Below are 13,586 nucleotides of genomic sequence, written 5' to 3'. Positions count from 1 at the left end.
CATTGGAAAAGCATGAAATAGACATCTTATTTACGTCAAAATCACTACATAGAAATACAGACGTCTGAAAAATAAACTTGTTATGTTTGTTGGATTTTGACTTCACTCGTCTCTTTCAAAGTAATCATTTTAGGTGTACATATCAAATTAAGCGTTTACAAAAGATTTATCTTAGTAGTTTACGCAAAACCATCCAATTAACTACAATGTCATTTTAAGTTCAACACAACATGTTTACAGTTAAAATCTTCTCCTAATTTCAGTTTTAGAGGTGAAAAACAACAAAAATATAAACATATCATATCATTCATTCCCAAAACAATCAGTAAAATCTCATTAAAAATTCTCATCCAAAAATGTATCTGGTTCCCAATCGGCAATAACAGGCCATATAAGTTAACAAAAACAAATTGGTAATTATTTCTACCCCAACTAGAAAAACCCCATAATATATCAAATATCCCCATATTCCAATTCATGCCATAGTAAAATTACAAAAAAACAAATCTCATTTTCACTTCTTTACCTCCTCATACTCCGCCTCCGGTGCCTGTTCACCACCCTGTGCGCCACCAGCTCCCGAATCCGACCCTCCCGCACCACCCTGCATATGCTGCCCAATCTTCGACTGCGCCTTATTCGCCGCATCAATCTTGGCCTGAATCTCCGCCACATCCTCGCCACCAGCCGCCTTCCTTAACTCCGCCACAGCCCCTTCAATCTCAGCCACAACTTCACTCGGAAGCTTCTCTTTATACTCATTCAAATTCTTCTCCACACTATAAATCGTCGTGTCAGCAGTGTTCTTAGCATCAATCAACGCCTTTCTCTCCGCATCCTTTTGCGCATGAAGCTCCGCATCCTTAACCATTTTGTCAATCTCATCATCCGAAAGCCCTCCCGAGGACCTAATCGTAATTTGTTGCTCTTTGTTTGTTGCCTTGTCTTTAGCTGAAACTGTCACTATACCATTTGCATCTATGTCAAATGTCACTTCAATTTGTGGCATTCCTCTTGGAGCTGGAGGAATTCCCATGAGATCAAATTCTCCTAACATCTTGTTGTCTGATGCCATTTCACGTTCACCTTGTAGCACTTTTATCCCTACTTGAGTTTGATTATCAGCTGCTGTTGAAAACACCTACAATTACAAACATAATAAATTAATAATAGATTTACTTGAGAAGAAAAAGACAAAAACATGAAACTTACTTGACTTTTTTTGGTTGGAATTGTGGTGTTTCTACCAATGAGTTTGGTGAAAATGCCACCAAGTGTTTCGATACCAAGGGAAAGAGGAGTGACATCAAGTAAAAGAAGCTCTTTAACATCACCACGAAGAATTCCACCTTGAATAGCAGCTCCCATGGCAACTGCTTCATCGGGATTCACACCTTTGCTTGGTGTTTTCCCAAAGATTTCTGTAACAACTTCCTGAACTTTAGGAACACGACTCATGCCACCAACAAGAAGGATTTCATCAATCTCTTTGGTTGTGATTCCTGCATCCTTCACACAGTTTTTGCATGGGTTCTTTGTTCTTTCGATCAGATGGTTTACTAGAGCTTCGAATTTTGACCTTGTTAGGGTTATATTCAAATGCTTAGCACCAGATGCATCGGCTGTTATAAAGGGGAGATTGATATCTGTTTGGGTGGTTGATGAAAGCTCGATTTTCGCCTTCTCAGCTGCTTCACGAAGCCTCTGAAGGGCAAGTCTGTCTTTTGTCAAGTCTATTCCTTCTGTTCTTTTGAACTCACCAACCAAGAAATCCAACATTGCGTTATCGAAATCTTCTCCTCCGAGAAACGTGTCGCCATTTGTGGCTTTCACCTTTATAAAAAAAAACAATCACTTTATCACTTTTATATCACTTTACTTTATTAAACCCACAATGGAAAAACAAATGATAACATACCTCAAAAACACCATTGGATATCTCTAAAATGGAAACATCAAAGGTTCCACCACCAAGATCAAAAACAGCAATGAGACCTTCTTTGTTGTTTAATCCATAAGAAAGTGCAGCAGCTGTTGGCTCATTGATGATTCTTTGAACATCTAAACCAGCGATTCTTCCAGCATCTTTGGTGGCTTGTCTTTGTGCATCATTGAAGTAAGCAGGAACTGTGATAACAGCTTTATTGATTGTCTTTCCAAGGTAAGCTTCAGCAGTTTCCTTCATTTTGGTAAGAACAAATGCACCAATTTGGCTAGGGGAATACTTCTGTCCATTGGCTTCAACCCAAGCATCTCCATTTGGAGCTTTTACAATCTTATATGGAACCATTGCCATTTCTTTTTGTGTTTGGGAATCATCAAATCTTCTCCCAATAAGACGTTTTGTTCCAAATACAGTGTTTGTAGGGTTAGTGACTGCTTGTCTTTTAGCTGGAGTTCCCACTATTAACTCTCCTTTTTGGTTGAAAGCTACAACTGAAGGTGTTGTCCGTGCTCCTTCAGCATTCTCAATAACTTTAGCAGTCTGTGTACAAGAGAAACGAGAATTGTTAGTTTAAGAAATATTCAGAATCAAAACATATTTGTGTTTTGAAGAAGTGAATAAATAGATCTTACCTTGCCCTCCATGACTGAAACGCATGAGTTTGTGGTACCCAAATCGATCCCAATAACTTCATTTCCAAGAGGTCTCGAACTGTAATAGAAGTATTGATTAGCGTGAATGAAAAGAGAAGAATGTATACAAATGCAAAACATGGTACCTGAAGGGTCTGGCAATTACACCCAATTTATGACTCAAGTATGACCCGGTGGATGATGTTTTAGCTCCACTTAACTGAATGGACAATAACAAGTAAAAATGTGTTATTTTCCCCAACTTATGATTCGCACAATAATACCCCAAATAATTCAAAAGTTCTATAAAAAAATACCATTCAATTTCAATTCCAAATCAGAGTCTATTAAATAGATAGCAACAAATCGGGTATTATTTGAACATTAAATTCAACAAGTATTATTATGATTATAACATAAAAGATTTAAATCATATTAGTCTACAAGGAAAATAATATCAGAAAGTCGACTAATTTTCCTAGTGAGCGGAAGATGATTCATTTGTAGTTCAAAAGGTATATCGTTTGGATTTAAAGGAAAATAAAAGTATAGACTGTAGAAGCAAATATGATATGGATTTGGTTCTTTCCTAGCTTCATGGATCAATCGATCGACTAAACAGAGGTTGAGAAAAATAAACGTAAAAATAACATATGAATTAATAAAAGTAGACATGAGAAAGCATACGGATTTGAAGGCGGAGATAGGAGCAGATGCGATGTCTCGTCGACGAAGAGATCTGAGCAACGCGGCGGTCGCCATGGATCTATGAAGTCTCCGGGTGATCCTTGTTAGGGTTTAGGGTTTTTGGAGAGAGAGAAAAAGAGAAAGAGAGTATAAATTGTCGACCGAAGATGGGTGGGCTGCGTGGAGGTGGGGTTACCAGTTATGTTTCTTTTGTGTTAGGTTTCGTTGAAGCTTCTAGATGCTCCTCGACTTCTACCTTTCTATCCAAGATATTGAATCAAATAATCAATAATCAAATATTGAATAATACAAAAATATAAAATAAAGATACACACACAAACTTTTTATTTTTTTCTTTATCAAGGAACATGATACCAGTTGTTAAAAACAAAATCTATAAATTCTTATGTACTATTTTTGATTTCAATAGTTGTGAATTGTGATCAATTTATCAAGGTTGTCAAGATCGGGATCCTACCTAGGATCGTTTTTGGGTTTGCAAAATCGGAATCGTAAGATCGGGATCGAGATCCTAAGATCCTACAAAATAGAATATAATTCTAATTTATAATATTAATCATAAAAAATATTTCAAACATTTAATTTTTCGTTCAAAAGTTATAAAAACTTTAAAATATTAGTCATAAGTCACAATAAAAATAATAAATGGTAGATTGGTAAAGGGTAAAAGACATAAAATGGTAAAAAAAATTCATTTGAAAATTTTTTTTTTAAGAAAGGTAGGATCGGATCGGATCTCGATCCTACGATCCTACCTACGATTTTACGATCCTACCTGCGATCCTACCCAAAATACGATCTTTTTACGATCCGGATCGTTTTTCATATATAGGATCGTAGGATCGTACGATCCTACGATCAGGATCGCGATTTTGACAACCATGCAATTTATAGTTTTTTATTTTAGATAGGATATTGTCATAAAAAAATGTAGTATGAGACTTTTTTTTTCTCAAATGAAATATTTATATCATGTATACAACAATTGTACATTTTGATGATTAAGAATAAAAGTTAACATTAATAATCTCTTTAACTATTTATGTTGGTGAGAAACTTGATTTTGTCTTAAAGAATAAGTAGGCTAATTTATTTAAATGACTTTAAACTAACAAAGCGAATTCCCCATTATAATTCATGAAAGCAAACACAGCCTGTATTCTAATCTTTTGGTTTGAGACCAACCTTTAAAATTCGGTTGATTTCAATTGTATTCCATGTTCAAAAAGTGTCATTGGATATGACATTTTTGTAGCCGTTCGATTACATAAATCAAAAAGTGTGATTGGAGATGACATTTTTGAAATAAATTGGAAGATTTCTAGCAAACTTTATGGAAAACACAAGAGACAAGCCTTAGCCATGAGTAATTACGATCCGAACATGGCTGCATGAGGGTTTATTAATTGCAAATTTGCAATGCATGTTATTTATGTTACTTGGGCTCATATAATGCTCAGTACAATACAACATGATGGTGAGTTTTGACTTTGATTCAACACGTAGGAACGGGCCTGGAAATTTATTTAAATATGAGCGACCCATGTTTATAGTGGGCTATTTTTAGAAGAGTCGAACAATTTTCATTTGAATTTTTAATAATATAACAATTGACTATTCTATAATATGTAGTAATAGACTTATCCAAAATGATTTAGGCAAAGCAATTATTAACTTTATTCAACCCAACAATAAAAATAAAAATAAAAATAAACTCTTACAAAACCTTGGGGTTTGCATTTTCATGCACACAAAAAGACTTTTATGTGTTTAAATGACTATCCAATTGAACCATGGACACTTCTTATCTCTTATGCTTCAACATGCATTTAAAATTCTTGTGTGGACGAGGTGACTTGTCTATAACACTCGACATGGAGATGGATTATCCATCTCCATTTTATGTTGTAACATTCAGTTTCAGAATGTTTCTAATATCTAGATAGCAGATTATAATTTAATTGAGTAAAGATTTTGGTCTTTAAATGTATAAGGTTTAAATCTTATTGAATGTTGATAATGTTGGTTAGGTAATTTAACCCTTTGAGTTGTGTTTTGGAGTCAAGGGGATAGAATGGGAAAAAAAAATGATATTTTGAGCTCTTTGCATGCATTAATGAATTAAGTTCGGTATTCGTTAAGTAAAAAATAATTGGATATAATTGTGTGTCTTGTTATATCTTTGTATGTATATATAAAGATCACTGAAAACGAATTTAAAATGAAGAAATTATGATTATTTGAATTTGCACTAAAATTTATGAAACTCGTCACCACGACGTGGTGAATAGAGATGACAATAGGGGCGGATATTAGCGTGGACTGTATTCCCCGTCCCCATACCCAAACTTTGATCACTTCACCCGCCCCCGCCCCGCTTAATCCTCGATGGGTTCGGAAAAAAAAATTCTCGCCGGATATGGGGAACCTGATAGATATGATGGATACTCGGTTACTAAATAAAACACACACAAAAAAAATAATAATAAAAAAATAAAAAAAATATGTATATCTTTTAATTAGGGCTGTCAAATCGGGCAGTCGTGTCGTGTTTTTGTCTGACACGACACGACACGACAATGTTTTGTATAACACGAACACGACACGACACAATGTCGTGTTTTTTTCTTTAACACGAAAACGAACCAATTAAAACACGACAACACGCCACGACACAATAAAGATAATATTACATAACTATTAGTGTTTTTCATTCATACTTAAATATATATAACACGACAAAAACGACAAACACGAAAAACCCGACAACCACATGCTTAATCGTGTCAATTTCGTATCGATTTAGGAACACGAACACGACACGACACGACATCGTGTTTTTTAATCTTGACACGAACACGACACGAACACGAATTCGAATTTTTATTTCGTTCCGATTTCATTTCGTTTCGTGTATTTTTATCGTGTCGTGTCATAAATTGACACCCCTACTTTTAATTTTAATGAGTTTTTATCGAAAAAATCTAATGAAAGTTTCAAAAATATCATAAATTATCTTTTTTGAATAACAACACCCACAAAATGGTACTGTATAACTTTTTCAAGATGTCACTTGTCCATGTGCCTGACATAGCAGCTGTCATGGTATGTCGCATTAGCTTCTGCCAAAAAATAGGATTTTTTTTATAAAAAATGTAGGCAAAATGATTCGAACAATCACCGCCATGGAACCAAATGGAAGTACCAACAAATTGAAGCGAACGATTTATTTTGCTTTTAACTCCTCCATTCTTTTATATATCTAATAAACACCGAAGCTGTTTTCAAAACCCAAATTGTTGAAAGGGAGATTCGAACCTGCGCGTAAAACACCCATAACTAGAAAACCTTCTCTTTTTATTTTTTTTATATAACTCTTATATTCAAGGTTCTAAAAAGCTCGTCATGGCTCCGACGCGCCACGACTCCAAGGTTTGCAATTGCCGCCAAGCTTTGTCAAAATGTCACTTTACCTCATATATGTGTATAAAAATGAATAATAGTTGAAAATACATATAAAAATATTAATTATATACAAAATTGTCGCCTTAAATCATGTCTTACAAATTACAAATGTCATGACTCACCAAGGCTCGGAAAAACTTGAGACTTGATATTGTCGCCAAGTTAAGCCTTACGTTATTTAGAACCTTGTTTATATTTGATGTTTTAATATTATTATTTGACAAAATTGCAAAAATGGTCCATGTGGTATTTTTTTTTTTTTTTTTGAGTTTTAGTCCAAACCACGACTTTTTTGGATTGGTGGTCATTTTGACCTAGTTTTGTGCATTTTTTGTCCCACTGAATAGTGAAATGACTGTAATACCCTTGGGGTATTTATTTTTCATTTTTCTTTATTTCTTTTTAAATCTAATACTATTTTACTTATTTTAATAATTAAAGAATAAAAAGGGACTCTTTCTCTCTCTCTCTCTCTCTCTCTCTCTCTCTCTCTCTCTCTCTCTCTCTCTCTCCCTCCCTTCCTTTCTCTGTTTGAGTGTGTATTCTATTGTATGAAAAATATTTCCCCATTTATTCATTTTCTTGATTCCAATCATCCACCAACACCGATGGCATGGCTACCCAAGCTTCCCTCTTTACACTCGTAATCCCCAATCAAATCTCCCCATGGAAACAATCGCAACCCATCTCCTTCAACAATGTCAAACCATCCAAACCCACCACTCGTTTCACCACCATTAAGGTTGCGCGATAGGGGAGGTCCCCACCAAAGAAGCTACGATGGGATTCATCCCACCTGAACTCGGCCCCAACACCTCATCTCCAATCTTCGTCGGAATACCCAACCGAAGCAGCTCCAACCGCCACTCCTTGCTGTCATGGTAAAAACCCACCACCATCGTGTTTATTTTATCGAGTAGGATCCCTAAACATCCTCGTCCCTTACTCATTCATCCCCTCGTATCTCACGTGTTGATTTCTTCCCCTTTATCGGCCACCAGAGCAGCTCCCTATAACATCCTCTCTCGATTTCTTCCCTTTTATCGGCACACCCCTTTCTCATCAAACTAGCATAAGCTTTAAGGATTTCAAAATATGAGGCGGTTCATAACATCTTATTCACAGTTTGTTTCAATACTTTTGGGGGGATCAAGATTTTGTTTCCCAATATATTGAAATGGCTCGGCCGTTCCGAAACTAATTTACATACACAGTTGGCGAAGGAGATCATATGTGTGATCAAAACTCGCAGCGGGGGAAAGGTGACGATGGAGGCAATGGAGCAGATTCCCTTGATGAAATATGTGCTCTACGAGTCCCTTCGAATCGAACCACCTGTGGCCTTACAATTGAATCACACAACGTCATTTTCAAAGTGAAAGAAGGGAATGTGTTGTTCGAATACCAGCCATTTGCGACCAAGGAGCCCAAAGTGTTTGATGATGACATATGCGGAAGAATTTGTTCCGAATTTGATGGAAGATCATATGCGGAAGAATTTGTTCCGAATCGGTTTGTGGGTGACAGCAATAAGCTTTTGAAGTATGTGACATGGTTTGGGTTTTTGGAAGAGGGGAGAGAGAGAGAGAGAGAAAGAGAGATGTGGGCCCCAAATTAGTTAATTATTTATTTTTCATTTAAATTAAATAGAAAAGACATATATATATATATATATATATATATATATATATATATATATATATATATATATATATATATCTGAAGGGCATATGTAACATACAAAAAATTTTAAGCCAAATTTAAACTTTTTCAATCATGAAACCAAATAGTGTTTTACAAAATGTTTTCAAAATATTATTCATCAGAGTGTCCTAGAAATATAGTCATATGGATGAGGAGCGGTGCGGTCAAGCCTTCACCTTGCCATGATCTCCGGAAGTACCTGAAACAATAAATTAAAGCTGTAAGCCCGAAGGCTTAATGAGCTACCCCCAAAATACCAATACCACACCGATAATACCATATCAATAACAGATAATCAACAACACCCATAATCGGCCTTCGGTCTGACTGGACTACCCTGTAGGGCCTACAGTTTATCTTGATCTATCCCGAGCCTTCGGTATGACTGGACCGCCATACGGGCCTACAGTCTATCCGGACCGCTCATAGGGTATGTTGGCCTTCAACACAAAGCAGGACTGCCTCACCCAACATCATGCAAATAACCATGTGCGCATAACTAAAATATATTGGCATAACAAATATTAGATATAACTACATCACAGATCATCGATCATAGCAATCTCTCATAACCAGAGCACCGATCTAACTAGGTCACTAACATACCAATCCTAACGGATCATAAGAGCATAACAATATACTGTCTATCCTGATACGGATCTAACTGATCATATCCACATGTAGCGTATTATAACCAAGATAACAACTAAAAGGGTCTGCCTTTGTGCCTTAGACCCTATTGATACAGTGAGGATAACTCACCTTGCTAGTAGCTTGGAAATGATACTGCTCACACCTCCATATATAGCTCCAACCACCTCGCCTGTACCCATAAGTGGTCCACTCAATAATTACTCAAAATACCAAAATGCTCTTGGGAGGTACATGACATCCTACAGTCAAGTCAAGTCAAGTCACTGGTCAATGGTCAATAGTCCATGTTGACCTATTTGATAACACTCTCTGCCTCGAGTCCCTCCTGATTCCAGAATTTCTCAACTCGACTCGCCGAGTCTCCAGTAGACTCACCGAGTCGATACACGACCTAGTGCATGGAATCCAAACTGACTCGTCGGGTCATCTCCTAGACCTCGTCGAGTCCATGCGGGACTAATTTGGTCAAAACCCTACCCGACTCGTCGAGTTATCTCCCAGACTCGCCGAGTCCATACGTATACTCTCATGATCACGTGATTCTGAACTACCCCTTTGCTCCAATCAGTAGATCTAGGTCCCTAGAGCGCATTAGCAACATAAAGTTGCTACCTTTACGTATTTGAATGACTCAAATTCCACATCTAAGCTTAAAATGGGACTTTACTCATAAACAAGGGTTCCTTCGTGACCCTATTAAGAACTTTATGAACTAAGGGCTCAAAAGAAGTTCAGATTTGAAGTTTCAACTTCAGATCTAGCTCCCATACCATAATCCCCTTCATGAATAGTTAAAGAAAGCCCTAAACTTCACATATGAAAGATTCTAGAAGAAAAGAGATCAAGCTTACAACTTGTTACCTCCAAAACGTGCCCAAACTGAAGTAGACACTAGATCCACATGAAATCCTTGATGCTAGCCTCTTGATCTACAAGTTTCCTTCACAAAAATCACTTTTTAAAGCTCCAAAACACTCTCTAAGCTCACACTCACGGAAATTAGGGTTTTTGGCTCTCAAGGGGTGATAGAGGATAGTGGGAGGCGCTAATGGTCCAATATATAGGGTGCAAAAACCCTGAAATTTAGGGTTTCTTCTGCTAGCTCCGACTCGTCGAGTCACTCATCAAATGATGTGTCCTGACCAGCTACTACTCGACGAGTCACAGCGTCAACTCATCGAGTAGGCCTCAAAACATGAAATCTAATGGAATAATAATGATACCTGACGGTTGGGATGTTACAACATAATAGTCTTTTCAGTTTACTGAGGGACTAAAAACGCAACGAAACTAGGTCAAAAGGATCATCAATCCAAAAAAGTCGTGGTTTGGTCTAAAACTCCTAAAAAATATATACCACAGGGACCATTTTTGCAATATTGTATTATTATTATTATTATTATTATTATTATTATTATTATTATTATTATACGTGTTATAAGCGAAAGTCAAAACTAATTTTTTAAATTTGTTTTCATGATAATTATTAAATAAATAAATATATAAATACATTTTAAATATGTATTTATACATAAATCATAAAAATATAATAAATACATCTAAAAAATATAAATACTTTTTATATATGTATTTATTACATGTATATGGTTTTTTTACATACTTAATATATATATATATATATATATATATATATATATATATATATATATATCATAAAAGCGAATTTGAAAATTTATTCATTGACTTTCGATGATGATGATAATAATAATAATAACTAGATAGGTATCCCCCGCTACGCGGGGATCAGAAGCTTTCGATGTCGTTTACGATATATTGGATAACCTTATATTTTTAGCGGCTTATTTGTTTATTTATTTTTATTGGATTGTAACATTAAAAAAAGATGCAACATAGTTTCTATCCGTATGTGTCGTCCGGAATAACCTAGTGCATCCTCTGATTCGTTTTGATCAGTTTTTTAGTGACATTGTGAAAGTCAGCTCAACACCAAGAGACTCCCCCGGCCCTTCTTTTAATATTGAATCCATTTCATTTCTGGGCCACAAAATCTGTTCACTTGATTTTTTTAACCTTTCAGGTTTCCTGTTCTATGTACTGCAACAGCATATCAAGTTGCCAAACAGTTATACTCCAGTTTTGTAGTCTGTTGTTGTTGTCGTAGACCACAAACAAAACTTCAATGATTACTTGTAGAAAAGAAGACCATAATCAATCACCTTTTCCTTGAACGATTTCCAAAGTTTTTATGATGACCAGCCAAGTAATATGTATTAGCAAGATATGTCCACCTTCCCACTTTACCCCTACCTCCTCTTTTGTCTAACAACAGCAATACATGTCAACCTTAGAGGACAAATATTTTTATCTTTTTTTACTAATAATAGAAATAGGTAAGAAACTTAGGATTTAAGTTTCTATCTTTAATACCAACTTATTTGCATTTCTTTATACTTAATAACAACATACTTACAATTTGTTACTCAACCATACTTATCAACTGATCGCCCAAATTTCCCATAATACCCCTTTCCTTTAATGCAAACATCATCAACATTGCCTTCCAGTTTTACTGGATCTTTGTCATTTTTCATGACACCAACTTGGCGCATGGCCTCTTTTCGCGTTGTCCCACCACCTAATTAACACATCTACAAAAATAACCAAACTAAAAAAAACATTATAAAATAGGATAATTGTAGGTAGAATAGTTTAGTAATTCAAAAAAAAAAAAAAGTTTGCAAAAAAAATCCTAAAAATTAAATTCATAAAAGCTGTAAGTTCAAAACAGTTGTAGAATTTAGTATCATGTGAACAACTTTAACTTTGGTTTACCAGAAACATTGCTTTGAGCATAAAGATATGCAAAAAGTCAAACTAATGAACTCAAGAGAATTTTCAGTCAACCACACTGATTGAATTGAAACAAATACCATATGATGATCTCCTTGATCCGACGTTCTTTCTGATGTTTCCAAGAACATTGACACAAGTTGATCTTCTCATACACCAAATTCCCCATTTGATGAATTTGACTTCTTAATCTCCTGGTAAATAGTTTGAATCAAGAGTCAAAATCTTTAACAAAGTAGAGAAAAATCAACATGGTTTGTAGAATGAGATGAATTCAATTATACCTCAGGGAAACACTGTTTCTTGTTCGCAATATTTCCACGAGGTTTCCTTATTTTTAAAGGAAAAAAATCAAATTAAATTGTTAGTCCAAAATGTAAAAAGATAATAAAAACCAAACATTGTTCAAAATTAAAATCCAGTTTTGACTTGAGGAGTCTGATTGAATGATTTATCACATCAAATTTCTTCGATAATCATTTTAATAAATACACTCTAACTTTTAATAATATTATTATTGAAAAACGTTTTAGGCCAGAAATTAAAAAGATCAAAGTAAACTTGGGCGAGAGAGGCGGTGACGAACACAACATGAACACGTTGCAGAGATTAAAGCCAAAACCAGTTCAACAATTTATGTGTCTATAATCTTAAACCCAATAAAATCAAAAAAATATTTATTTATTTTTTAAGAAAAATAGTTGTAGGTACTTAGATCTTAAGATGCAGTACAATCCTTCTTTTTGGATGATGTGCCTGTTACAACAAAAAAAAAAGCATACAAGTCTATGATTTGGCAAATTCAACACGTTTTATAAAAAAAAAAAAAAACAAATGTTGAAGCAATAACTATAAAAGATGTATAGATGATTCACCTTTTGATTAAATTCTTCCTCCTCCATCATCCCACCCATTTCTATCGCGATAGAGTTAGTGGGAGAATCACTACAATATTCCATTCAAATAAACAAAATGAATTTGAGAATAAAAAAACATGTTTAATACATATTGTTTAATAGTTACAACATAAGGACCGAAAAGTAATGAAGCTCAGTAGAAAATATACAACAAAAAAAATGACATTGTGCTATACAAAATAGCTAAAAGTTGTAACGACCAAAATTTTCAACAAATTTTAAACTTTTCAAAACATCCCAATTTCTTTAAGTTTTTACAAAAAGGTTTTCAATACATTTATTATCATAGTATTCCCAGAACCACAACATAAATCATAAACACGAGGAGCGGTACGATCACGCCTTTGCCTTGCCACGATCTCCTGAAGAACCTGAAAAACATTAAACCACAACTGTAAGCCCGAAAGCTTAGTGAGATACCCCCAAAATACCAAACACATATACCATACACACATAACATGCTATATCATAACAAATCACAGAACAACCATGCATATAGGGTCTACTGTGTGACTGGTCCGTCGTGATTGGCCTTCAGTCCACCTGGTCTACCCTTTGAGTCTAGTCATGTCCCTTGAGTCTACAGTGTGGTTGGTCCGCCCGCATCGGGCCTTCAACCCACCTGGTCCACTCTCTGAGTCTACAGTATGATTGGTCCGCCCGTATCGGGCCTTCAGTCGGCCTGGTCCACTCTCCGAGCCTCGACATATCTGATCCGCCCTCGTGGGG

General features: G+C 35.4%; 1 protein-coding gene and 1 pseudogene across 1 annotated transcript; one reads left to right on the top strand and one right to left on the bottom strand.

The window, feature by feature from the left end:
• Window positions 1–306: 306 nt before the first annotated feature.
• On the bottom strand, window positions 307–3,456 carry MTHSC70-2 (mitochondrial HSO70 2). The gene is made up of 6 exons (XM_078995690.1): window positions 3,265–3,456; window positions 2,724–2,797; window positions 2,578–2,656; window positions 1,919–2,485; window positions 1,213–1,833; window positions 307–1,141 (listed from the first exon to the last, which is right to left on the bottom strand). The coding sequence occupies exons 1-6, from the start codon at window positions 3,337–3,339 to the stop codon at window positions 515–517; spliced, it is 2,043 nt and encodes a 680-aa protein (XP_078851816.1). The 5' UTR covers window positions 3,340–3,456; the 3' UTR covers window positions 307–514.
• A 4,074-nt stretch (window positions 3,457–7,530) lies between these two features.
• Window positions 7,531–8,368, top strand: LOC145046541 (allene oxide synthase CYP74A2 pseudogene; annotated as a pseudogene).
• Window positions 8,369–13,586: the final 5,218 nt, after the last annotated feature.

This window comes from Lactuca saligna, chromosome 5 (assembly GCF_052625555.1).
Source record: "Lactuca saligna cultivar CGN05327 chromosome 5, ASM5262555v1, whole genome shotgun sequence".
Lineage (NCBI taxonomy): Eukaryota > Viridiplantae > Streptophyta > Magnoliopsida > Asterales > Asteraceae > Lactuca > Lactuca saligna.
Note: the sequence above shows the minus strand (reverse complement) of the source record. Positions and strands in the feature narration are given on the sequence as shown.

Coding starts and splice junctions, on each gene's coding strand:
- MTHSC70-2 (XM_078995690.1), bottom strand. CDS start 3,339: ATGGCGACCGCCGCGTTGCTCAGATCTCTTCGTCGACGAGACATCGCA. Junction 2,657..2,723: donor GTAATTGCCAGACCCTTCAG/GTACCATGTTTT, acceptor CTTCTATTACAG/TTCGAGACCTCTTGGAAATG. Junction 1,142..1,212: donor TTCCAACCAAAAAAAGTCAA/GTAAGTTTCATG, acceptor TTGTAATTGTAG/GTGTTTTCAACAGCAGCTGA.